Genomic DNA, 24,721 nt, shown 5'->3' on the forward strand with positions numbered 1-24,721 from the left:
CCAGCATCGGGAAGCCAGGAGTGGACAACGTTGGTTTCTCCATGCTATGCTGGGCTATTGAAGAGGACGGCAGGTACACATTAGCCACTGAAGCCTGTTAGAGCCCCTCCAGATCCAGGTTCCCTTGCCTGCCTTTTGTCTCAGTAGACAGCAGGGCTGCAGCCCTCCTGGAAGGGACACCTGGGAGCTGGGTGGGCCATGTGGTTAGTTTGCACCATGACCATTGATTTCCAAGGCCATATATGGTCTCTAATGTTGCCTGTCCAGCACACTGGAAGTCCCCTAGTGAAAGATCTTGGGTCTCTCAAGGCAATCACTTCTGCTTCTTCCTGGAAATGAGAGGCATCTCCAGCGAACATAAATTATCAGCTGCTTTTGCTGCCAAAGCATCGGCCTTTACTCTACCCGCCCCCCATCCCTTCCTCCCCCTTTGACCTACTTTGTGCCAGCAGGTGTAGGGCCTCCGCCTTCTGCCCCTCCCCCAGCCCCAGGAGCTGTTTGTTTTTAGCACAGTCTGGTTTATTTACAGCTCATTCCAGCACTGAGTATTTCCATCAGGTGGATGCGTCTGGGAGTAGCTTCCCCTCTTCGCTCTCCCTGTCAGCTAAGCCAGGGCTTCACATGTCTATTTTGGTGCTGAATGGCCCTATGTATCTCTCCCAGGCTTGTGCTGTCTCCCTGGGAACAGTACCCAAGCTCAGGGTCCAGCCTGGAAGAGTCCCAGAAGGTTCCATTGTAATGGAAACTGTTGGGCGTGTAGCTCGTGGTGCCTGTTGTGACTTGCTATACCACCACGTGCATGGCTCTGCCTCAGCAATGTCAACTACCAAGGGACTCCAGGACCACTGGTCTTCACTTATTGATACTGACGCCATTGTATCTCCCAGTATTGCTCTACCCGAGGATAGGCAATTGACCAATGAAGGTTTTGGCAAGCATTTGTTTTTTGTTTCTTTTCCCCCTCATTGGAAAGGAGCCTTTTCCCTGCTTTGTTTTGAGAAACTGAGGCACATTCTTGGAAATCGATCCACACCAATGGACTCCTGGAAATGCAGGAACTTGCATCTAAGAGTTTGAGTCTGGAGTGCATGTGGCGCCCCCGTACACTCACTTCCTCAACCCAAGGACTCAGTTTCCTCTTCTGTACCATCGAGAGTTTGGCCCATACCACCTCCGATGACAGGAGGTGTAGTGCCAGGATCGCCACTGGGTCTATCTCTCATTTTCCCTACATTACATGACAAGTCCATCAGCAGACCACCAGGTTCCTATTCCAACTTCTCACACCAAGTGCCACCCCTCAAGGCGAGCCAGTGTGTCACCACAGCCAGCAAAGGAAGCAGCCAGGGAAGAAAGCCCACCTTGGGCTGGAAAAGGCCGAGTGCAGTCTTCTGCTAGTGATGCTGTACCTGTCTGAGCCTAGCCTGTCCACTTCTCCCCCGCCTGTTGGGGGAGTGGGGAGAACAAGTGAGAAAGTGAGAGACACATGTTCCATGGTGTCTCTGGGAACACCCATGATAGGCTGCAAGGCCCAGCAACAGTGACATTCTTCACTTGCTAGCTGGCTGCAGTTTGCCCAAACTTGCCCACACTGCACAGATCCAAAGAAGCCCGCCTCCTTGGGACTTTGCATCAGCCAAGGCTTGCACCTGTATGAGCGTAAGCAGCAAGGGAGGACACACCTGCAAAGAAAGCGATCTGGTGGCTTGGTGGCTGCTGTCTTTGAGCCACATCACCCAAGCCAGTTGGCCGGGAATGATGGCGAGCACCCCAGCCACCTAATGCCAGGGGGAGTTGTGGACCACAGAGCACTGTTTTACTGCAAAGTCAAGGGGAGGGACAGCAGCTGCCGGCCACTCTGGAGTCAAGGTCACAAGAGGGACAACAAAGAACTTCACACACATAAGCATGCAAGCAAGGCCCCCGCGGACTCCGTCCTATCCCTTCACCCTGCCATCTTAACGCTCACTGAGAAGTTTCAAGTTTCAAGTCTGCTGATGCTACCAGGACAAGCCTACTTTTCAAGTCTTTTTTTAAAAAATAATACATGCATATTCTCTCTCTCTCTGTCTCTCAAATTCTCTCTCTCCATCTCTCTCTCTCTCTCTCTCTCTCTCTCTCTCACACACACACACACACACACACACACACACACACACACACACAAACACTTACCCCAGTAGCCAGCTGAGTGACAGAGAAGTCCCGAGACAATGAGGAGAAGAGGAGTGAAGCTGAATGACAGACCTATCATCATGTGGCAAGCCCAAGGCAGACTGGCCTGGGGAACACAAGCTAGAGACAGGCTGAGATTTGTCACGCCCCAGAGTGCTGCCCGCGCCTGGCCTGCTTGGCATTTGTGGTGGGAGTCGGCCAATCCCTGCTTTGATGTTGCTCCTGCCCCAGATGCCAGCCTTTCTGGGGCCAGTCCTGAGGTCCAGGGAGCTGGGCTGGGTAGGCAGCTCTAACCGCTCAGGATGCTCCTGCAGGGCAGAACGTGAAGACACAGTAGCCTCTACCCTAGCAGGATGGGAGGTTGGGAGCTCCGTACAATGATCACCTCAGACACCGCAAAGAGGAGACAGCACAATCTGTCAACCAGGAGGCTTTTCATTTGCCTCAAAACTGCCTCATCAGTACTGTTCAGCATGCATCAGAGTCACATCCCACAGAGGGTGTCCATGGAGACTCTGCCCTCTTCTGCTTCAGGGAAGATCTGCCTTGCTCAGTGTTTGCTAAATCTAGCAAGGCGCTGCCAATAAGTCACATGCAAAATAACAGAACACAAACTCTACCTGTGTGTGTGTGTGTGTGTGTGTGTGTGTGTGTATGTAGCTATGTAGTCTTCACATATGTAAATAAATATACATATGCACATACACATACATATATGTATTTTCCAAAGACCATGAGAGTTGAACCTGGACCTCATGCAAGCTAAGCATGTAGTCTACCACTGAGCTATATTCCCAGTCTCAAATCTTTTTTTTTATAAGAACCTTGTCTATAAAATAACAAAGTGGCACATGCCAGATATCCACTGAAATGTGCCCAAAGCATGAACAAACGTAATATTCTAAACCATAAAAGATAAGGTTATTGGTACTTAGTAATAAGCACTGACTTATTGGTACTTAGTAACAAGCACTGACTTATTGGTACTTAGTAACAAGCACTGACTTAAGAAGCTTGGTGATGAGCTTTGTAACGAGAGGAGCAGAGTTACTCTACAAAGGACCAATATTAAATGTTTCAGGATTCATGGGCTACATAGTCTGTGTCGAAGAACTTTGCTATTAAGTATAAAAAGCAGTCATGGACAATATCTAAAGATAAGTGTGACCAGGTTCTGATAACACTTTATTTATAAAAATAGGAGGGGTGCCCCCAAAATGTAGTCTGTCAACCCCAGCCCTGAAGCACCAAAGGAAAGCTAAGCTCGGTGACTAGATCCATTCATTGTATGCACCATCCTCTGGGAACTCGTTAGAGAAGGCCAACTGTGTGGACACGCAGTGACCAGACCTAATATCTGGGCTCAGGAGTGTGCTGCTCTGGGCCGCATTAACAGTCCTGATCCTGAACTCCTGGGCTTGGCACCTAATGGCTGTTGCCTCTGAGCAAGATGCTTCATCTATCTGAGCCTCAGCTTTCTCACCTGTAAAGTGGGTGTTGCATAAGCTACTCTGCTACTCATCCGAAAGGACTGGAACCAAGGCTTTCCCATTTCTGGCACAGACGAGGGCTCTTTATTAACCTATTTTTGGGTAACTTGGTCAGGATGAAAGAGGGAGCATAGGCTTAGGGGTGTCTGGAGGGAGTTACGGGAGGAAGAGATAGTTGGAGAGAGAATGAAGTGAGTAGTCAGAACAGGCTTCCTGGAAGAGGTGGCATCTGAGATGAGCCTTAAAAGCAGAGATTTTTCTGGCACAACTCGGGGAGGAGGGAGAGAGAAAGGCTTGGGCTCAGTTCCTCTGGGAACCAGGTCTAAGACCTCAGAGCCAGCAGCGCAAGGACAGGGCACACTCAGTTCAGAGGCCCAACAGTTGAACAATAGCACCTGCAGGTCTTCCCCGGTTTCCCTGTGTGGCCATGTTGATGTGATGGTTTGAATGAGAGTGGCCCCCCCAGGCTCATTTGCTTGAATACTCCATCCTCAGTTGATGGGTTGGCTTGGGAAGGATCAGGGTTAGCTTTGTGGGAGAGGTGTGTCACTGGGGTTAGGTGGGCAGCCTGAGGTTCTGCTGTGTTCTCTTCTACCTCTTGCTTGCCCAGATGTGAGCTATCAGCTGGTTCTGCTGCCCTGACTCTGCTCTACCGTCATGGATCTAATCCTTTGAAGCCGGGGCCAGCTAAATGCTTTCTTCTGTAAGTTGCCTTGGTCATGGTGTTTTGTCACAGCAATAGAAAAGTAACTAAGACTGTCCCCTTGTTGTCTCTCTTCCTCCTCCTCTTCCTCCTCCTGCTTCCCCCTCTTTGTTTTTCTCTTCCTCATCCTAGTCCTCTTCTTCCTCTTCCTCCTCCTCCTCCTCCTAATCCTAATCCTTTTCTTTCTTTGGAGAAGTCTCATTCTGTAACCCAAGGCATCCTAAGACTCACTGTGTAGTTAAGTATTTCAAGTAATTCCCCTGCCTGCGCTCTCCATGCTGGGATAGCAGGCTTTGCCACCACGTCTGATTAGATCTTCATTTCCCCCCCAGCATCATGGACGTTTTTCAGCCCTTGGATGTTTTGCCCAGTTTCACCGCAAAAATCTTTTTTTTTTAACCACGTAGCACCAAACTTTTTTAAAAAATATATGTATTCACTTTATTTCATGTATGAATGCCTTGCCTGCATACATTAATGTGCACCCAGTATGTGCTTGGTGCCCTCAGAGCTAAGAAGAAAGCATCAGATCTCCTAGAACTGGAGTTGTGGATGGTGGTGAACCACTGTGTGAGTGCAGGGAATAGAACCTGGGTCCCTGGCAAGAGCAACATGTGCTTTTAACTGCTGAGCCGTCTCTCCAGATCCCAACATTAAACTTTTTCTTTCTTTTTTCTTTTTTTTTTTTTTTTGGTTCTTTTTTTCAGAGCTGGGGACCGAACCCAGGGCCTTGCGCTTCCTAGGCAAGCGCTCTACCACTGAGTTAAATCCCCAACCCCAAACTTTTTCTTTTTAAAGGTTTACTTATGTAGCCAGCTCAGCCGGACACGTCACTACTGTGAAAGCAAGGCAACGGGCTTCTGCAGACACTGGGCCCTGGCTGGCTCCCAATTTCTATTGATCTTCATAACGGGCTGCAAGTTTGTGACCTGCATCTTTCCGTGTATGTCTTTTGACCACTCTTTTTCTATCTCATTCACCTACTGTCTTTGTCCTCTGTCTTCTCAGGCACCCACAGCGGCATTTCCTTAAGTCAAACACTTAGGCACATCTCCACCTTCCTGCTGCTCCCCAAGCTCCTAGCAGCCAGGGACTTAGGATCCCTGGTCAAGATCCCTGGCCGGAAACTGCTGTTTGAATGGGAATGACTTATTTTCCCTGCATGTGAAAGGTGAGCTCTGAGCTCTCTCCTGCTTCACTCTATAGAGGCTGTACTTCCTGGACAAGGGGGACCCTCCACAAGGCCCTGGATAACTAGAGGTGAGCCCTCCTCCCCGGTATCAAGTCTTGCCCTTAGCTTCACTCCTATGTGTGGGCCAGGCCCAGCTTACTACCGACGAGCTGCCTGCAAAGCCACATTCATAATCAGTTTCTGGCCCATCCTGCCGCTGTCAACAGGTGTCACATTCACAGTGCTTTGTCTTAATTGTGGCTCTGGGATTTATCAACCAGGCTAGAAGACCACTTCTGGAGCTCTGCCTCCTCGGGCACCGTTCCAGACCTTCCAGTCCCCACTGTTGTACGGGCCTGTAGTTGACATTCACAGCCAAAATGGATTCTGTCACAGCGTCTGCCTCCTCTGGCTCTCCTACTACTGCTGCTCAGATAGATATCTGTGAGCCACCCTACTTCCAGCACCTGACCCCGGGCACCCAAGTTCTTATATGAGGCGAAGGTGTCTACACTGGAGCCAGATATGGTGGTGAACAGCTATGATCCTGTAATCCTAGCACTCTAGAGACTGAGGAAGGAGGGTTGTGAGTCAGCCTGGGCTACATAGTGAAACCCTATTTCACAGTTCAAGGGAAAGAGTCATTGAGATGGCTCAGTGATTTAGGCACTTGTCACCAACCCTGACAATCAAAGTTCAGGCCCAAGGCACCACATGGTGGAAAGAGAGAATCAACTCCTGAGAGCGGACCCTTGACCTTGTGTCATCACGCGTGTGCACGCACGCACACACACACACATACACACCATGTTTGGGAGCAGAGTGTGGGATCCCACCAGTCCTAGACCCCTTCAAATCTATAGTCCCATCTTCAGACTTTGATGGGCAGTGAGATGGGTCAAAGACGCCTACTGGCAAAGACTGCCCCCTCCCCTTGACCAAGTTTTGGCCAAACCTCCCTGCCTCCCTCTCTTGACTAAGACTCCAGCTTGAATTTGGGCTCCTACATCCGTTCTCACAGTTGTAGCCGCCTCTCCCTCCCCCAGTTAATCAGTCTAAAGGAATTCCTCATCCTTGGCATCATCAGGTCAAGTCCTCATTGCCACCCTTGACACTGAATGACTCTGGCCTGCAAAACCCCCCGAGCTGGTTCTGCCAGAATCCCCTAAGGTCTCTTCTCAGTACCTTTCCATCCATCCACCCATCCAGCTGGTTCCTTGGCTGTAAGTCCCCACTTGTCCTTGTATTGGAGCTGATCTAAACCTTTGTTTCCCTCTGGGCTAGTCTTTACGCCAATGGCAAAGGCCTTGAAATGTATTAAATTCTGTCTCCAGATCCAGTGCTCTGGTAGGATAGCCCTACATTCTACTGGAGTCCTCAAATATTTCTTAAATGCCTGTGCCTCTTCTACCCTCAAATAATGGTGATCTGGATCAGCACTTTGCACACATTCTGTTGTTCGTCCTCTTGGCTGACCATTTCCATTTGGCGAAGGGGAAAATGACTCTTGGTGAAACCATGTTAATGGGTCTGGGCTATAGAGCTAGAGCAGACTGGAGTGCATAAGGAATTTTGCGCAGAACCCTGTGAGGAGGCAGCGTCCCACAGCCGCCCTAGCCAAGCTTGGTGGACAGCTCTGCAGCCACTTCCACCCTTCCCGTTCTTCCCACTGCTTCCGTGGGCCAGCAGCTCCCCGCCATTCGGAGCAATCTCTACCTCTCTAGGAGGTAGCTGGCTACCTCCCTCCCGGCTACTGCCCGCCCATCTCAGACCAGGTGGCTTCATTAACACCCCCTCATGCCTTACAAGTCTGGTCACCAGAAGGCCAAAGTCAACGTGTTGACGGGTTAGATTCTCCTGTGCCCTTCCTCATTGACTTGTGGGCAACTAGGTGCCATCTTGCTGTGCCCCTCCACTCATCTCCTCTGTGCCTGTGTCCCTGGTCTCTCTTGGTATGCCAAAGCCTAATTTTCATCGGGCCACTGTCAGAGTGGATTAGGGCTCACCCTCAGGCCTTGTTTAACTCAGTTGCTTCTTTAAAGACCCCCTTGGCCTTAACAGTTCCACTCTGATGTACAGGCCGTGGGTAGAGGAGAGGAGTCTTAAGGGGGCACTGTTTAGCCCAGAGCAGTGAGCTGAATACTGGTGACTTAAGGGGGCACTGTTTAGCCCAGAGCAGTGAGCTGAATACTGGTGACTCCTGAATGATTCTTTCCACAATTCCTGTTGAATTTTTTGAAAATAGTTATAATACTAAAAAGAGAAAACAAGCTACTTAGAACCCCGAGATAAAGGTTAAGGCAGGTCAGCCTGCCTTGAGCCTCTGTTGACCAATCTGGGGACACTGAGGCTACACAGAACTTAGGTGTCAATGCTTTGGGAGTTTGCAGCCACTCATCATGAGGACAAGACCCCCAACCCCTGCCACACACACACACACACACACACACACCTTGAGAGGAGCCACAAGGGTGAAAGAGCGCCACCTCCTGGTTGTTATTATTTTAACTAAAGCCACATATCAACAACGCCTTCTTAGCCCACAAGAACAAAAGAAAACAAACCCATCCCCCTTTCCTTCCACAGGGGAGTTGTTTTGGATCTTATCTAAAGAAAGGCATCTGCTTCTTTGAGTTCATCTTCTAATTTGACCAAATGGCCTGTGGTGGATGGAGAGAGAGAGGAGGAGAGACAATGTTATTAGGAGGCCAGGAACATGAAGAAGCCTCCTGGAGGCTGGCTGTGCCTTGGCTCAGAATTGGATTACAGCAGCCGGCATCAATCAACAGGCACTATTAAATCTTCTGCTGGGCTTGACAGGGAAGGCCAAGTTTGTGCAATTATTCAGGAAATCTGGCCACAGGTCAGCTGCCCTGGGCCTGCAGGGTGAGTTATTTTCAACACCTGCTGACAGCTGTGGCCGGGTGGAAAGACCATGCCTTCATTTTTCCACAGTGACACGTCACTATGGAAACTTGGAATACAAAACTCTGTGGCTCCCTTAACCCCTTCCCCTAAATGCTTTTTCTATCTCACTTGCAGTGAGGGAGTTCCACAGGTGAAAAGGAGAGAAGCTGGACTCCCGGAGCCTTTGGCTGCTCAAGGCCCAGAGATACTGTATCTAGCCAACTCACGAATCCCTGTATTCCAGAACTTAGGGGGACACAGGGTTGCCTCTTTGGACTCCACTGAGCAACAACGTTTCAATGGAGCAAGTTGCCAAAATAAAGCCAGGCTTTTTGTAACCTTGTAACTGCAGACATCCTCCTGCCCTCACTTCCTAAGTACTAGGAGCACTTTTGGATTTCTCATGCCCAGCCCTTTGAGCCCCTTTCTAGCACCCCTAGGATTATTCCGTCTCGCTGTGTCATAGGAGGTGCAATGGTCTTTGTGCTCACAGTAAGCACTAGGGGAACCTGGAATACTAAACACAAGGTGCTGTTCCTTCAAGGGAAGGAATGTGTAACCTGTTATCTGCCCAGAAAGCTGTAAGCAGACATGGTTAATAGCTCGGTGACCTTCACACTATCTGTGTGACAGAGACCTTATTATAAGCCAGCTTTCTCCAGGCAATCTGTAGCACTCATCTTTTTTTTTTTTTTCCCCTTTTTCAGAGCTGGGGACCGAACCCAGGGCCTTGCGCTTGCTAGGCAAGCGCTCTACCACTGAGCTAAATCCCCACCCCTGTAGCACTCATCTTTATGGACTTTACAAGAAGGTTTGATGTAGTCACATCCGCTGTGGACTTAGCTTATTTTGTTCCTCTAAGAGATTTAAGTATGCTTTGTGGTGCACATGGGGCTGAGCTAATTAAACACCAGAATAAGTTTTCACTAACTTGTGCTGTGCTTAAACATATCTAAAACATACTAATCGGGGTCAGACACCAGAAGTTTGAACAAACACTGGCTAGTTATGTACAAACACTGGCTAGTTATGTACAAACACTGGCTAGTTGTTATGTACAAACACTGGCTAGTTGTTATGTACAAATACTGGCTAGTTATGTAGAAACACTGGCTAGTTGTTATGTACAAACACTGACTGGTTATGTACAAACACTGGCTAGTTGTTATGTACAAACACTGGCTAGTTGTTATGTACAAACACTGGCTAGTTGTTATGTACAAACACTAGCTAGTTGTGTACAAACACTGGCTAGTTATGTACAAACACTGGCTAGTTGTTATGTACAAACACTGGCTAGTTGTTATGTACAAACACTAGCTAGTTGTGTACAAACACTGGCTAGTTATGTACAAACACTGGCTAGTTATGTACAAACACTGGCTAGTTATGTACAAACACTGTCTAGTTGTGTACAAACACTGGCTAGTTATGTACAAACACTGGCTAGTTATGTACAAACACTGGCTGGTTATGTACAAGCACTGCCTAGTTATGTTGAACCAAACTGGCCTCCCAGGGACCATCACGCTGCTGGCTGAGGTGGCTGCAGAGGCCGCCGCACTGTATACAAGGCACACGCATTCTTTTATTCAGCTTTGTAATATTTCTTCACTCCAAAGAACCAAAATTTGCTTGCTCTTCTCCTTTTGATGTGCAAGGGGGCAGCTTGCAAACACTCACGCAACTGAGGCCACAAAACCACCTCCTGCTCCTTTACGCTTTGTGTATGAGAGGATTTACACCAGTCAGGGCGTGGGGTTTGCACGTGCTGTCTGCTTCACTCCACAAAGTGTCGGCAGCCAACCTTCCTTCCTAGGAGCAGGGGATGAAAGCGTCTGTCTGTCTGTCTGTCTCCGCGCTGTCACGGACAGCCCACTGCCATAGCTGTGAGAAGTGAGACATAGCATGGTCCTATGGTTCTCATTTACGATTCCCTCACAGTGGATGACACTGTCACATGCTGCAGAACCTTCCCACCTTCTTCAGGGGGCTGCTGGAACTAATTCTTTTTTCTTATCAATAAGGAGAGTTATATCCCACTATATGACTACTCTTCCTCTTCCTCCCCCCACCCCTCTTCATCTCCTTCCTTTCTTTTCTCTGTTTGTTAAGGCCTCAAACATTTTCTCTCTCTCTCTCTCTCTCTCTCTCTCTCTCTCTCTCTCTCTCTCTCTCGCTCTCTTTACTTTTATGAGGCAGGGTTTCACTGTGTAGCCTTGGCTGTCCTAGAACTCACTCTTTAGACCAGGCTGTCTTTGAACTAGGAACTTTGAGTCCCTGCCTGTGCCTCCAGAGTGTTGTGATAAAAGGCGTGTGCCACCACTGCCCAGCTAGAACTTATCTTGTATCTGTTGGTGTTTTGCCTGTATGTATGAGGGTGTCAGAAGCCCTGGAAATGGAGTCAGGGGATACTGTGAGCTGCCATGGGGGTGCTGGGAATTGAACCTGGGTCCTTGGAAAGACCAGTGCTCTTAACCAATGAGTGTCCAGCTGTGACACACATTTTTCAGTGGGGGATATATATAATCTCGTAAGCTTTCTTTTAATAATTTTACAGTACCTATTTAATATTTAAAATATATCTATCCCGGTATTTTCTATTTAACTAGTTTGTAATTAATTACAGTATAAGATATAAATGTGTTTACTTTTTCTTAGATAGTTACTTTTCCTTTTTATTAATTTTTAAGTTAGCATACAAAATAATGGGGTTTTATCATGTTTGATATATATAATTATAATTCATTTTACTCATATGTACCTGTCCCTGCCATTCCTTGTCCCCCTTTTTACTTTTTACTCTTGTTGGTCTCCTCTCTTCTCCAAAATAGTCTTTGTGTGTGTGTGTGTGTGTGTGTGTGTGTGTGTGTGTGTGTGTGTGTGTGTTCCACACATGAGGGGAGAGAACACACATCTTTGTCCCTCATACTGTTGCTTTGCTAAATGGTTGAGCAACAAACTGCCCTGACATGTTTCCATTTCTATCCACAGGTTTGGGGGAACTGCCTCCTGTAATGGTTCATACAGAGATTCAGAACTCAAAGAGCTGAGAGTGAGTGACTCTTGGCTACAAACGGGCCATTTGCACACACACATCCACAAGCCTCAGGGAAGCCTTCAAGAGCTGCTGGTGGGGTTGCTATGGAGTTGACACAGCTGAGGCACTCATAGACTCACTGCAGCTGTGACAACCTGCACACAATCAAACTGCACCTAAACATAGACTCTGCATGTGAGCGACATTATCTTCTGTCTTTCTTCCTTGTCTCCCTGTCCATTTCCTTCCTCTGTCTAGGTTCCTTCCTATTTCATATATATATATATATATATATATATATATATATATATATATATATATATATATGTGTGTGTGTGTGTGTGTGTGTGTGTGTGTGTGTGTGTACAATGTTTTAATAATTATGCACGTTATAAACAGATATTATCTCTGTGTTTATAAATAGCATCTAGAGTCCTTTTGTGAGAGAAATATATTTGCCTAAATCTAGTTTATTTTGCTCCACACAATGATCTCCAGTTGCAGACAGTTTCCTGAAAATGGTGTAATTTTGTTCATTATGGCTGAAGAAAACCTCACTGTGTTTACACACCACCTTTTCCTTGTCCTTGTATCTGTAGATGGACATTTAGCCAGCTTCTGTATCTTGGTCTCTGTGACTAGGACTAGAATAAACATGGGTGTGCTGGCATCTCGGAAGAACACTGACACAGTCCTTTTGGGTGGGCTCAGGAGTGGTGTGGCTGGGCCATACAGTGGCTGTATCTTCAGTTTTCTGAGGTTCCTCCACATGGACTTCTACTGCAGCTTCATGAGTTTTGCTTTCCCACCATCTGTACATAGGGTTCCTCCACACCCCCCACCTTGTTATCCCATGATAGCCAGTCTGACTGGGGTGAAAAAAATCAGTGCAGTTTTGATTAGCATGTCCCTGATGACTAAGGATGTGAACATTTTTTTCATATATTCGTTGGCCATTCTTGCTTCCTCTGAGAACTGTCCATTAGCTCATTCATTGGGCCCAACTCTCTCTGAGCCGACTCAGGCGTCTACTTCTGCTTCCTATAGAAATCCCTCTACTGAGGGAGTATGTCAGCCAAACCAATACGGCTCTCACAAGACCCTGCTGCCTTCTAGACCCTGGAGTCTTCATCCCTCCAAACATTAACTCTCCATATTGAGAACTTGGTTTCTGTCTGATCATGGAGCATTTGGAAGCTTCTAGGGACCACGGTGACGTCTACCCCAATAAAGATGGCGGTGGAAGATAAGTTGACCCTGTATGGGCACAAAGTGGCACACCAACCAGCGTCAACCTCTCCCGATAGCGAGACCCTCCAGTCCCCTCACATAAGGCACATGCTCACCCCTGGACTGAACGAGGATCGCCGCAACAGGGGCGCTCCAGTTGTATATGCAGATTTCTGTAAGTAGAACGGCTGTGGTCACCCTACCTCCTGCCATCCCTGTCACTGAAGAGTTGTACACTCTGCCTGAAGTCAGGAAGGCCTCTCTGGAGCACGAGTCCCAGAGGGAAGTCCCTGAAGCAAGAGGACAGCTGCCAGGGGTTTCCCAAGCTCTTCAAAAGGAAATAGCTAGAGGGTGAGTGGAGGAGGGCCTGGGGAAGTCCAAAAGGAGAGGCCGGAAGTGGGGAGGTCGGAAGGGGCGGGGCTTGCATGATTCATTCATGCTCCCCTCTTTCCTCTCTTCAGTCCTTATCTCAGTAGTTGACTGAAAGACCACACCAGCCACCAGCTTCCTTCAGCTGTTCCCAGTTCTCAAACGAGCAACTCCCACCCCCCCCCATGTTTTCGTTGGTTGCCATGGGGAGATAAGCATGGATGAGAATCGGGAGATGCCTGGGGCTCACAGATGGGAGAGAGCCAGGTATATTTTTAAGACATCAGGGGAAGCCCATCACTAGGGAAGGGAAGCCTTCTTCGTGGAGTAGCTGCCCAGCACCATCCTTCCTTAAGGCCTCGTTTGCAAACGAAAAGTGGTAGAAATGTGGATTTCTTGCTTTAATTCACTACGTGTTTTAAGCAAAAAGCTATTTCGAGTTTTGGTTTGGGTGCGATAAACATTGTTCACAATGAGCCCCCTCCGTCCTGACGAAGTATTTGTGAGTCCTTTAGCCTCACGGATGGCAAGTGGCTTAAAGTCATACTACTGCGAGAAACAAAAACCTTGACCCCAGGGAGCAGAGTACTGGAAGTGTTACTCCTGATGCCACTGGAGGGGAGAAAGCTTGGTCCCCACGACTCGGCTTGGAACTAGTCCAGATCCCTGTCTTCCCCAGGTCCTGAGTAGCATTGAAATCCAGTGACCCACGTGGTGACGAGTTCAGGCAAACACTTCACCAGAACTTCGAGTTTCACTTTCTTCACTGTGAAGGAACTGAGGTAGCTGAATAAACTCCATTTTGTGCTTAAGACTCCATTCTAAGTTAACTTGCCCTTAGGGAGGCATGGCCCCCACCTTTGAGGTCTGAAAAAAAATCATGAAATGTCCCTGGCAGTGGCAAAATAGACACAGCAGCTGCAGATGGCTGACAATAACAGAGGGGGCTAAGGAAACCTATGTCTTTCCCAGGTCAAGGTGCTCTTTTTGATGTAGGCTACCTCCTTGTGGCTGTAAACCAATTAGCTGAAAGACCAACATTCCTTTACCCTCACATAAAATGCCAAGGCTTGGAAACCCCAGCTTGAGGTTTTTTTTCCTTTATAAACCCCTTCCCCTAGACCTTGGGGATGCTCTCCTATCCTGTTGCATCAGGAAGGTTTGTGGCCCAAGCTCGAGCTTGAATAAAGACTCTCATGGGCTTGCATCAGAGTTGTGGCTCCTGGTGGTCTCTCTGGGGTTTTCCTGATCTGGACACAACAACTGCCCCACTGGGTAATAAACTGCTGGCAACCACACTCCACATCAAATCCCATAGCGTCTAAACAAAGAATGAGGCAAACGTGGCCTCTATGAGTGTCTAGACCTAGTGGTTGTAAATGTGACCTTCTGTGAGAAAAGGGGCATTGTGGGTAACTAAGATACTTAGACTGAGGAGGCGATCCTGTGTTATCTGCCTTCCCAGATGCAATCACAAGTGTTCCGTTAAGAGCCAGGCGGAGGCTGGGGAGGTAGCTACGTGTTAAAGTGCTTGCCTAAAAACATACAAGCCCCTGGGTTCATACCCTAAGATCACAAACAAACACAGCAGACTGAGAAAGGAGAGTGAGAGGCAACATGTAGCATGGCTGCGTATGAACACAGAAAGAAGCAAAGAATCTGAGAACTACAGCTTAGCTCTAAAATGGCAAGGGAACGGAGTCTTCCTTGGGCCCTTGACCTCCACCCACTGGAAATCATCTCCGACTTTGGTCCTCTGGGACTGTAGGAAAGCTGGAGGTGATTTGTGTCCACGGGAAGCTAATGACGTAGCCCTGCAGTGAGCTGCAGCAGTGGTTTTCAGTGTGGACTGCGGGCCTGAAGTCTGGAGGCGTCTGAAGCACCACAGAGATGCATGTGCTTAACCCCACCCTAGAACCCTCAGAACCAGAACCTCCTGGCGGGTCCCACGGGTCTGCATTTTAGCCTCACTGATTCTGCGGTTGGCTACAGTGCAGTGGTTAGCTATGGCTAAACCTTCTGATCACCAGGAAGACTTGAAATGTTGCCCATGCTAGGTGGGTCTAGCTCGTGGAGCCCAGCCCAGACCGTGTTATGGGGAGGAAACTGATGTGGAGTGCTGCTCTCCAGCACTGTGTTATGGGGAGGGGGTCACTGTCACAGACTGCTGTTCTCCAGAACCATGTTGTGGAGATTGCTGCCGTGGACTGCTGCCTTTTAGTTCAACCGTGCAGACCTTTGGAATCTAGAAAGACAGTCTGGAGACTGTAAAGGGAGGGAAAGGCCAGCAGGACTTCTGTCCCCAGGGCTTACAGTCACATGCCCAGAGGGGCCCAAAGCAGCAGATACAATGAGAAGAGTGAGATGGGTGTGAGGCAGGTGTGAGGCAGGTGTGAGGCAGGTGTGAGGCAGGTGTGAGGCAGGTGTGAGACAGGTGTGAGACAAGTGTGAGACAGGTGTGAGGCAGGTGTGAGGCAGGTGTGAGGCAGGTGTGAGGCAGGTGTGAGGCAGGTGTGGGGTAGGTGTGAGGTAGGAGGACATGGACTCTGGATGACAGGAGCAGATTCTACACACAGTGGATGTGCCATCCCAAAAGGAGGATTCAGAACCACCAGGTCAGTCAACATCCCAAGAGATTTGTTTTTAAGAGATACCAGAAATATATTAAAATATAAAACCATCCACATTTTAACCATTAACAATTAAAACAACTTAACCTTCAACTCCCTGTTCTCTCCATGATCCAAAGCATAAAGGCAGTGACCAGCAGTGACCAGCAGGCCAGCCAGGACAAGTTCTCACAGATGGCTGACAGAAGCTCCCTGTGGGTGGGATAGTTGTGTCTGTGTAGACACATGGTTGGCTCTCATTGGAATTTGGCTGAATGAATAAATTCTCCCAGAGTATGTCTGTGGGACAGAGACTGCTCTGCTCATTTTACAGACAGGAACTTGAAGCTCACCCCAGTGAAGTCAAGTCCCATCACAATTCAGTTCCTAGCCGTGATGATCAGCGTTCAAACCTGGGACCCCTTACTGTGGGGGATGCTGTAAGGAGCAGGTCCTTCTCTAGATGTCAGAGAGCTCTGCAACAGGGAGGTCTGGGGCATGGGCATTGGTAACAGTCATGGGCAGAACTCAGGGGCAATAGGAGCACATAAGGCAGGCTGGTCACCAGCCTCTTGTGTGTCACAAGGAGGCCAGAGACTCTCAGTCCCCAAAGCAGTTATGCTGCTTTTGTATGATTGTGCATAAAGGAGGCAGGCCTGGGTATCCTGAAAGATAATGGGAGGGATGGAGAGGAGGTCAGGATGGCCAAAGGCGAGCCTTCCACCTCCCAGAGCACATCTGTTTTTATAGAGCTTGGTTGGGGGGAAGGCAGTGAGAAAGCCCCTGCTTCTATAGAGGTTTGGGATGGGGATGGCAGATGCTTGAGACCTCCTAGAGAGCCCTGTAACTTAAGAATCCTCTCTGATTTTATTATCCAGAGGAAATATGGGGAGCTAAATGAGAGGAGATGGCCTGCAAGTGCATTATGGGACGTCAAGCAATAGCTGACCAGCATCAGACACAAATAAATGACCTGTGATCGACTGCCAAGAATCTGGATGTCCCCGATCAGTGGTCTGGCAGGCTTCCAGTCAACAGAGTGTGTAGCTGGACATTGTATAGACCACAAAAGTAACGACGGGGGGTTCCATCGCCCAAACAGAACCGCGTCCTCCCCGGTGGTCACGCTCTACCGCACTAGATTTGTGCCTTTTCCTGATCTGGATTCTGAAATGTGGATCCGCAAATGTCCTGGGAAAGTTCCCACTTGCCTTCTTCCTGCCTGGCTGGGAAACCTTTATAGAGCTTATGTCCATGTAGGCAGAGGGTAGGGTGGCTCGTGGAGGTTGCCTTGGTTACAAGGAGATCCCCATCGTCCAAAACACCCTGACTCACTCTGATTTTTAGGTTCCCACTAACATCAAAGTGTCAGAGAGATCAACCGGTGACAGGGCAAGCCACGCACACACTTACAAAGCAGAGTCAGCTGAACGGGGAGCTGTGTGTCTGAACCAGAGCACACGAGAGAGAAGACTAAGACAGAGCGGTGACTGATACCTAGGCCACTCTGACCTGTGTGGTGAGTTCAAGGCCACGAGGACAATAAGAGGAGATCAAAAGCCAACAACAACAGCAGCCACCTAAGTCAGGATTCAATTGTTGGCTGGAACTTTGGGTACGGACCACTTGAGAACAAGGTAGGAGGGAAGGAATGACGAAGGACAGAGAGGAGAGTTTCCGAGGACAGAGGGGCAGCCTCTCGGTACTGAGAAGGACACTTGCGCATTTATCCAGACCTGAAGCAGATTCGGACTCCACTCTCCAGATCTCCCACAGCCCAGCTGTGTGGCCTCGGGTGAGTTCTCTAACTAACCTCTCTGCACCTGGGTATCTTTTTCAAAGAAGCAAGAGTGTTGCTCTAACTCCACCCCAGGTGTGTGATTATCACATGCATCTTATGGGTCTATGCCTTATCCTTCTAGCAGCCACACCTACTGAACGTCTACCCGTAAGTGGACACTAGTGCCAAGTTGGTCTATGGACCCAGACAGAACACAGCCAGCCAGGGTCAGCCCATAGCATGACAGATGAGATGACCTTCAAGTGACCCACAAGACATGAACTTCAGCAATAAATGATCCCAACTTTAAGCGTCAGAGGGTAAGCTTATTACCCACCAAAATGGCTAAGGCAAGGCACTCCAAGCTCCTGGCACTTTTAACAAACTCTGTTCTGAGCTGTATCTGTCACTTTCCTGCCTTCAGATGTTCAACAGTTCCTCAGTGTTTACTGGGCCATCCGTGATCACCACAATGAGAACCAGTTCCTACTCAGGGTCACCCACAAGGGTTGTGTTGTCTCATCCCCCTCAACCACTCTTTGTGGTCGCGAAACCATTTCCCAGTTCTTTACTGTTTTTTTCTTTCCTGTCCTGGTATTCAGCCCAGTTTGTCTCAAACTTGAGCTTCTCCCGCCCCAGGTCACGAGAAGGCTGGGTCACAGGTGTGCACCATCACACTCAGTACCCGCAACTAAGTCTGATGAACTAAGTTCTATCCCTGGACCTGTGTGGCGGAAGGAGAGAACCAACTCCTCTAAGTTGTCGTCTGTGCACCCCTTGCTACCACATTAATAAGTAAAAATGCTTGTCATTGTATCTACTGTAAGCAGTGTGCGAGCACGGAAGAGTGATGTTCAATGTTAACAGACCGGGGTGAGAGCTGAGATAGCCCGAGTTAGTAGTCTGTCAAGTACCTGAACTTACGTGCTAGAATTGATGATGTCACAAGTGTGGCCTCTTTAGTGCTTTCTGCTCCCTGCTAGGTTCCTCTGCTGCCCTGGAGCCTGTCAGGTAATGTACACCCGATTCAGAGAGTTGGGGCCATTGTATGGTTTAGGAGAGGGGTCCTTCCTGAAGAAAAGGAAGGGTCATCCCCTGTCTGACCCCCACTGTCCCCTCTCCTGTCTTATGTCATGCCCGCCCCCCATATGGGCAAGCTTTTCCTGCAATCCTGTGAGAGAACTTCTTCTGCCACAGTCCTGGAGGACTCAGAGCCGGCGCCACGGCACAATCCTTTAGAACACTGGCTGTGTCCTACTCTCCCAGTGAAACCCTGAAGGACTTTACACCCCGTCAAGCACACAGCACTCTCCTAGGGTCCCGTGGACTGCAAGAAATGGTTTTCCTGGTGGCCATGTTTCAGCACCTGCACGACTTACCTTCTTCAAAATGGTGAGAATCTGCAAAGCTTAGAACAGAGGAGGTCGGATGGTCAGGTTGCTAAGTATTTTAAAGGACTCCTTATGGTCCTGACTCAGGGAACAGGTTCATTCCAAGGCCTGAATCCATTTCAGAGTGATGCTTTGGACAGCCATGGCAACTAAATGAAGGGGACAGAGGGAAGTGACTCCCACAGGAGACCCCAGATACTTGTGCTAGATTGGTAGTGATTTCTCTGGTTGACTACACTGTTTAGCCAAATTCCTGGAGCCCACATTCCCAGTCACCAGATCCAGGGTTTGCAAAGCATCTAGAGGTCCTTGTGTGGCTGGGGGTGTAGCCTAGCTGCAAAGTGTTTGTATGGCTTGTTCGAGGCCCTAGCCCCACGAAAAGGAAGCCTCGGTACCTGTGCCCAGCACATGGACCCCACGGTCTGCGTCAAGGACTTCCATATTACTAGTCCTTGGCTTGGGGTTGGGTTGGGCAGTGGAAGGCTCTGCGATAGGTGGTTGGGCTAGGAGGAGAGAGGTGGGAGAGTTCCCTCCTCCCTGCTTTAGTCCCTCTGTGACATCACTTATGCTTGCAACCTGCTCCTGCAAGACACCAAGGCTTATGGGATCTACTTCCCCACTTCCTTTTCCTGCCTTCTCAAGCAGAGTGGTAGTCAAAAGTGCCTGTGACCCTGGACACTGCAAGTGTCCTTGACCCCGTCCCCCTGAAAGTGAGCCCTTCATTCAAGTCTGTACATTGGACACAGCTAAGCTGTATCTTGTCACCGTGGTACCCTGACCAGGACAACCTTCTAAAATCCCTTCTCTGAGAGAGGTCTCCATTGGGCGGGTTCTCTCCTGAGTGAGCAGGGCAAAGAAATTACAGGTTCTCTTCTGTCTAGATTTATGAAGGCCTTGTTAGTGACTTGACTTTGCATAAGTTAAATAATTAAAATTTATGTAGATAACCCCCCTCAATCCACAGATGCAAAGTTTTTTTTGTTCTTTCATTCAATGGGTAGCTACTGGGCATCAGCAGATCCAGCTCTGACACTGGAAACATCTATAGTTATGGACACACAAGATGACACAGTCCCCGCCCCCATGGTGCACGGTCTACACGAGATGGTCTCCCAGAAGTCAGATGGCTCATGAGAGGCCGAGCTGAAACCAGAGAAGTGAGTTTCCCTAATTCTTTTAAGTCCTCAGCAGATTCCCAAAGAGATCTATAACCCGAAAATAACACAGAAGCAAACATTAGGTCAGACCAAATGAGCTACCAAGTCCTCTTGGGATTTTTGAAACAGGGTCTCATTATGTAGCCCAGGGCCGTCTCGAACACATCATCCTTCTGCCCCAGCTTCCCAAGAACAGCCTCAGGCGGGTGGCACCGTGCTCAGCTACCAAACTTCCCAATGGATCAGAGAATAGTGAGCCACAGACAAACTCCTGAGAGACGTGCCTCCTGACACACACTCTTGGTGATACGGCCACCTGCTTCTTCTGCCTCCCGGGTATTCTCTCCAGCCCTCTCCTCTTGTCTCTCTTCCCTGCTTCTTGTGTTTCTCACACTTTTATAATTAGCCTCACGGCAATCTCCCTGTCACTCCCTCGGGGCCTGCAGTTTGGCAGCACAGCCCGTGAGCTGTTTTTATGAATGGAGAGAGAGGTGGGCGGTGAGTCCGGAGGAATGCCCTCCTTGTATTTCACCGGCGAAGACACTGAATCAACTTCAGTGCTTAGAAAATAAGGACTAAGGGAGCCTTAGAGCAGTGGCTGGGATAAACTGAGGAGGGTGTGGAGAAAGCAGCAAGCCCTGGGGTCTGCTTGCTTCCTTGGGCCCTCTGGAAATATTCAAATTTCCTCCAGTAACCCAATACTTCCCCTGTACCAGGTCGGGAAGGACAAGGGCGACAGCCTGGTGGTGCCTGCAGAAAATGTTGCCTGGCTGGCTGACCAAGCAAGCCGTCTTCAACCTCCCAGCCCTGCACTCAGAGAGGCACATCTGGCTTCCAGAGTGACCCTCTGGAAGCCCTCGCCACTCCTAGAACCTCTAGATGGGTTGTCAGAGCTGAAGAGAAGAAAGCCTAACATGAGAGCAACCAGGGCTGAGGAGACGGCAAGCCCTGCTGACAGTGGCCAGGCAGAATCCCTTGCCCTTCAGCGAGGTTGACAGATATTTGCTTCACAACATTCTAAGGTAAGCCCAACAGGGAGGAGATCAGAGACAGACTCATGGAAACACCGGGGACTCGATTCTGTAGAACTTACACTTCTCTATCCCTGGCTCCCAGTTCCCTGACCAAAATGATTCATGCAGTAAACAGGCAGCAGAGAGAGAGAGAGACATAGAAGCAGTGGCTTAGAGTCTGGCTTTGAGCAGCTGAGTAGTGACGATGACGGTTGGAACAAGGACAGAAGGGGCTTTGGAGACAAGCTCGGGTGACAGGAAGCACCTTGGGGGTCACTGCCCCAGAGCCTTCCTCTGCTAAGAGCAGAATGGCAAAAATATCAGGATATTGCAAGACAATCTTGATTCCCCCAACCCCCTTCTGCCGCTGCTGGATGGAAGAGAGGGAAGCCGTGGTCATCAGTTACCTGCTGAGATTGGGAGGACACTGTTGATGAAAGTTGGCTGCGACACGATGGAGCAGAAGAAGAGTTGGAGATAAATTCCCAAAGTCATTGGATTCAGGACAGCCATGCTGGCCGGGTCTGGTAAATATCAAGTCAGAGGGCAAGGCTGCTGGGAGCCTCTCCTAGCTCAGCTTTGTCCTAACTGCTTTTGTGCTCTCTCTCTCTCTCTCTCTCTCTCTCTCTCTCTCTCTCTCTCTCTCTCTCTCTCTCTCCTCTCCCTCTGCTTGCCTCCCGCTTGCCTCCCTCCTTGCTTGCCTCCCTCCCTCTCTCCCTCCCTCTCTGTCCCCCATGCCTTTATCAAGAAAGAATGCCAGCCATGTCCCATTAAACCTTCTCCGTACTACACAGGGTTATATTTATCTCAAGCACTGGGTCAAATGCCCACATTAAAATTAACATGTCAGAATCTTCTCTTTTTTTTCAGTCTGAGGTAAGTGGCTACGGAAAAGATGAGAAAGAGGGCAGCCAAGTCTCCAGTGTTTACCTCACCACCCTCAAGGGCAGATGGACTTCTTGCTCCATTGCCCACCATCAGCTATAGACTGGGAATGCACTGTCCTGCCCTACCACTGATCAAGTCTCTGGCATAAACTGCCTTCGGTGTGGACAAGCTGCAGGTCTGGGACAGTCTCACCCACCAGTAGCAAACTCAAGTCTCGAGTTGAGCTGGGACTTTCTGCTGGGGAACTTGCACTTCCAAACAGCTGTTGCTATGAAAAGATACCCCACCCCACCCCCCACTCCCCACCACCAGAAGCTGCAACCCTTTAACCTCACACAAAACAAAGCAGATGCAAACAGTGAACGCACGTTGAAGTGAGCCATTCGCTATCAAATTGTTCTTGGAGCAACGACATCGTCAACTTAATCTTGGTTAGGCGAAATTTCCTGAAACAAAAGTAATTCCAGGGGCTAGGGAGATGTCTCAGCAGTTAAGAGCATGTACACGCAAAATTTAGTTTCCGGCCTCTGTGCACTGTAGCTCACAACTGCCTGTGGCCCTAAGAAAGGAGATCTGATGCCTCTGATGTCCCAGGGCACCTGCGCTCATGTGGACATACCCCACCCCTACCCCATCCTACCGCACCTTCCATAAAGATAAATAAAAAACAAAAAATACTATTAAAAGAGTTTGTAAAGACTATTACGGTGATCCTTAGATTAAAAAAAACAATTAAAATACTAATCCATATTCGATTAGCTTTAATTTATATAATATACTCATTGTAAAGGTTTATTCAGATCCAGTGAGTACTGGTACTCATCTGGGGCAAGGTAAGCTGAGGCCGGGGTGGAGAGTATGACGATACCACGCTCTGCAGCTCGGAACCAGACTTGGCCCTGATTCAGCTCTAAGTGGCTGAAGACAAACTGTTTGTTCCCCTGTACGCCTCTGCTGTCTCATCCGAGAGACAGAGATAGTTCCCTTCACAGGGTTGTTGGAAAGGTTAAATGAGAAGCTGTGGGATGAATTGTACTCAGGCTAGAACTTAGAGGCAGGACAGTGAAATCCAAAGAGCTGTGGTAGGCGAGGTACAAAGATGCTCGTCCAAATACCTTACATCTCCAGTGTGTACGTCATTCAAGTACCAGAAAAAGAGCAGAAATAGCTAATTGATAAAAAGCTGATGTAGTCACCACAGTGACAGCTGCCCTTTGGGGCCCCTCAGAGACGTGCCTACAAGCCTCCACTCTTTAAGGAATTCTTAGGGAATTTCTGCTTGCCAGTGTATTTTATGAGCCTCTTTCCTATGATACTCCAACTACCCAAGGCAGAATGATCATTTTATTCAGACCCTTCCAGAAGGACTGACTCCTGCAGAATCTAGGAACTGAGGCCATGTGTCCATGAGGAAGTCACCTAGCATTTGAGAGAGGCTCACACCAATGAAGCCAATCAGAACCTGCCTCCTAGACGGTTCAGATAGGAATGTTGGCTGGAGAATAATTCCTGTTAAAAAATAGGTACCACCGTACTGAGGAATTGTGGGAAACAGTCAACTGCCCAGTGGCTAGGTTCAAAAATATACATTGTTCATCGGAATGAAAATAGTAACCCATGGTATGCAATCATTGAAAAATATAGGAAGGGAATATACATCAGTGGTAGAGCACTTGCCAAGAATGCAGGAGGCCCTGGGTTGGAGTCCCTAGCATAGAAAAAAATGCAAAAATCTTTGTACCAAGAGGTGCTAGAAAAAAATGGAACGTCAACATACAAAACAGAAATGAAGAGTAACTCTTTCTTACCTTAGCCCACCTGTTAAGAATTAGCTCAGGAGAATGATGGTTTGTATATGCTTGGCCTAGGGTGGCACCATTAGGAGGCATGACCTTGCTGTGTCACTGTGGGCATGGGCTTAAGACCCTCATCCTAGCTGCCTGGAAGTCAGTCTTCTGCTATCGGCCTTCAAATGAAGATGTAGAACTCTCAGCTCCTCCTGCACCATGCCTGCCTGGATGCTGCCATGATCCTGCCTTGATGATAATGGACTGAACCTCTGAACCTGTAAGCCAGCCCCAATTAAATGTTGTCCTTATGAGAGTTGCCTTGGTCATGGTGTCTGTTCGCAGTAGTAAAACCGTAACTAAGACAAAGAGCTAGGGAGAAGGCTCCATAAGGTGCTTGCTGTAAAAAGCATGAAGACTCTAATGTAACCTATGTAAAAGCCAGACAGGGTGACACACACCCATAAACCTAGGGCTGGGAGTGGTGGATTCCGGGGGCTTGCTGGCCAACAGTGTAGAGGAATCGATGAGGAATTGATGAGGTCTGGGTTCAGTGAGAGGCTCTAAAATCACCAAGATGGGAAAGTAATTGAGGAAGAGAGTGTATGGGCATGTGCATGTGTACACCCTTCCATGCTTCCACCAGACGTGTGCACACATACACAAATAACACACACAACAAATGAATAAGTAAGGACTGGAGAGATGGTTCATTGGTTAAGAGCACTGACTCTTCTTCCAGAGACCCAGCAACCACATGGTGGCTCACAGCCATCTGTATTGGGATCTGATGTCCTCTTCTGATATGTTTGAAGCGAGTGGCAGTGTATTCACATAACTAAAATAAATAAATAGATCTTTAAAAAAATAAATGAATAAATATAATAAAAAACAATTCGTTCAAGCTGGGCCTGCCTATAATCACAGCTCTTGGGAGACTGCACAGGAGAGTCACAGGCTATTATAACGTATCCTAAAATATCAGTTCAAAAGAAATCATAGACCTAAATG

At 48.6% G+C, this 24,721-nt stretch overlaps 1 protein-coding gene and 1 long non-coding RNA gene across 12 annotated transcripts in view; one reads left to right on the forward strand and one right to left on the reverse strand.

Annotated features, from left to right (window-relative positions):
• The window catches only part of Colq (collagen like tail subunit of asymmetric acetylcholinesterase), a 55,877-nt gene extending 33,738 nt beyond the window's left edge, over positions 1-22,139 (reverse strand). The window contains exons 1-2 of one of the 5 annotated variants that reach the window (XM_087588039.1): positions 21,966-22,139; positions 21,443-21,559 (exon numbers count right to left, since the gene is read on the reverse strand). Coding sequence is in view for 2 of the 5 variants with exons in the window: in NM_019274.3 (NP_062147.2) it covers positions 21,443-21,548 (106 nt within the window). In the remaining 3 variants the exon portion in view is untranslated. 5 annotated transcript variants of the gene reach the window in all.
• LOC134482450 (uncharacterized) lies at positions 16,928-24,571 on the forward strand. Of its 7 annotated transcripts, none has more exons than XR_015640181.1 (7): positions 16,928-17,489; positions 17,617-18,866; positions 19,867-20,022; positions 20,152-20,358; positions 20,739-21,044; positions 21,417-21,562; positions 21,906-24,025. It is a non-coding gene; the product is annotated as an uncharacterized LOC134482450 (long non-coding RNA). The 7 variants fall into 7 exon arrangements; XR_015640182.1 differs by having other exon boundaries at positions 20,167-20,358; XR_015640179.1 differs by having other exon boundaries at positions 20,205-20,358.
• Positions 24,572-24,721: the final 150 nt, after the last annotated feature.

The sequence above is a fragment of the Rattus norvegicus genome, chromosome 16, assembly GCF_021556685.1.
Source record: "Rattus norvegicus strain SHRSP/BbbUtx chromosome 16, alternate assembly SHRSP_T2T, whole genome shotgun sequence".
NCBI classification, from domain to species: domain Eukaryota; kingdom Metazoa; phylum Chordata; class Mammalia; order Rodentia; family Muridae; genus Rattus; species Rattus norvegicus.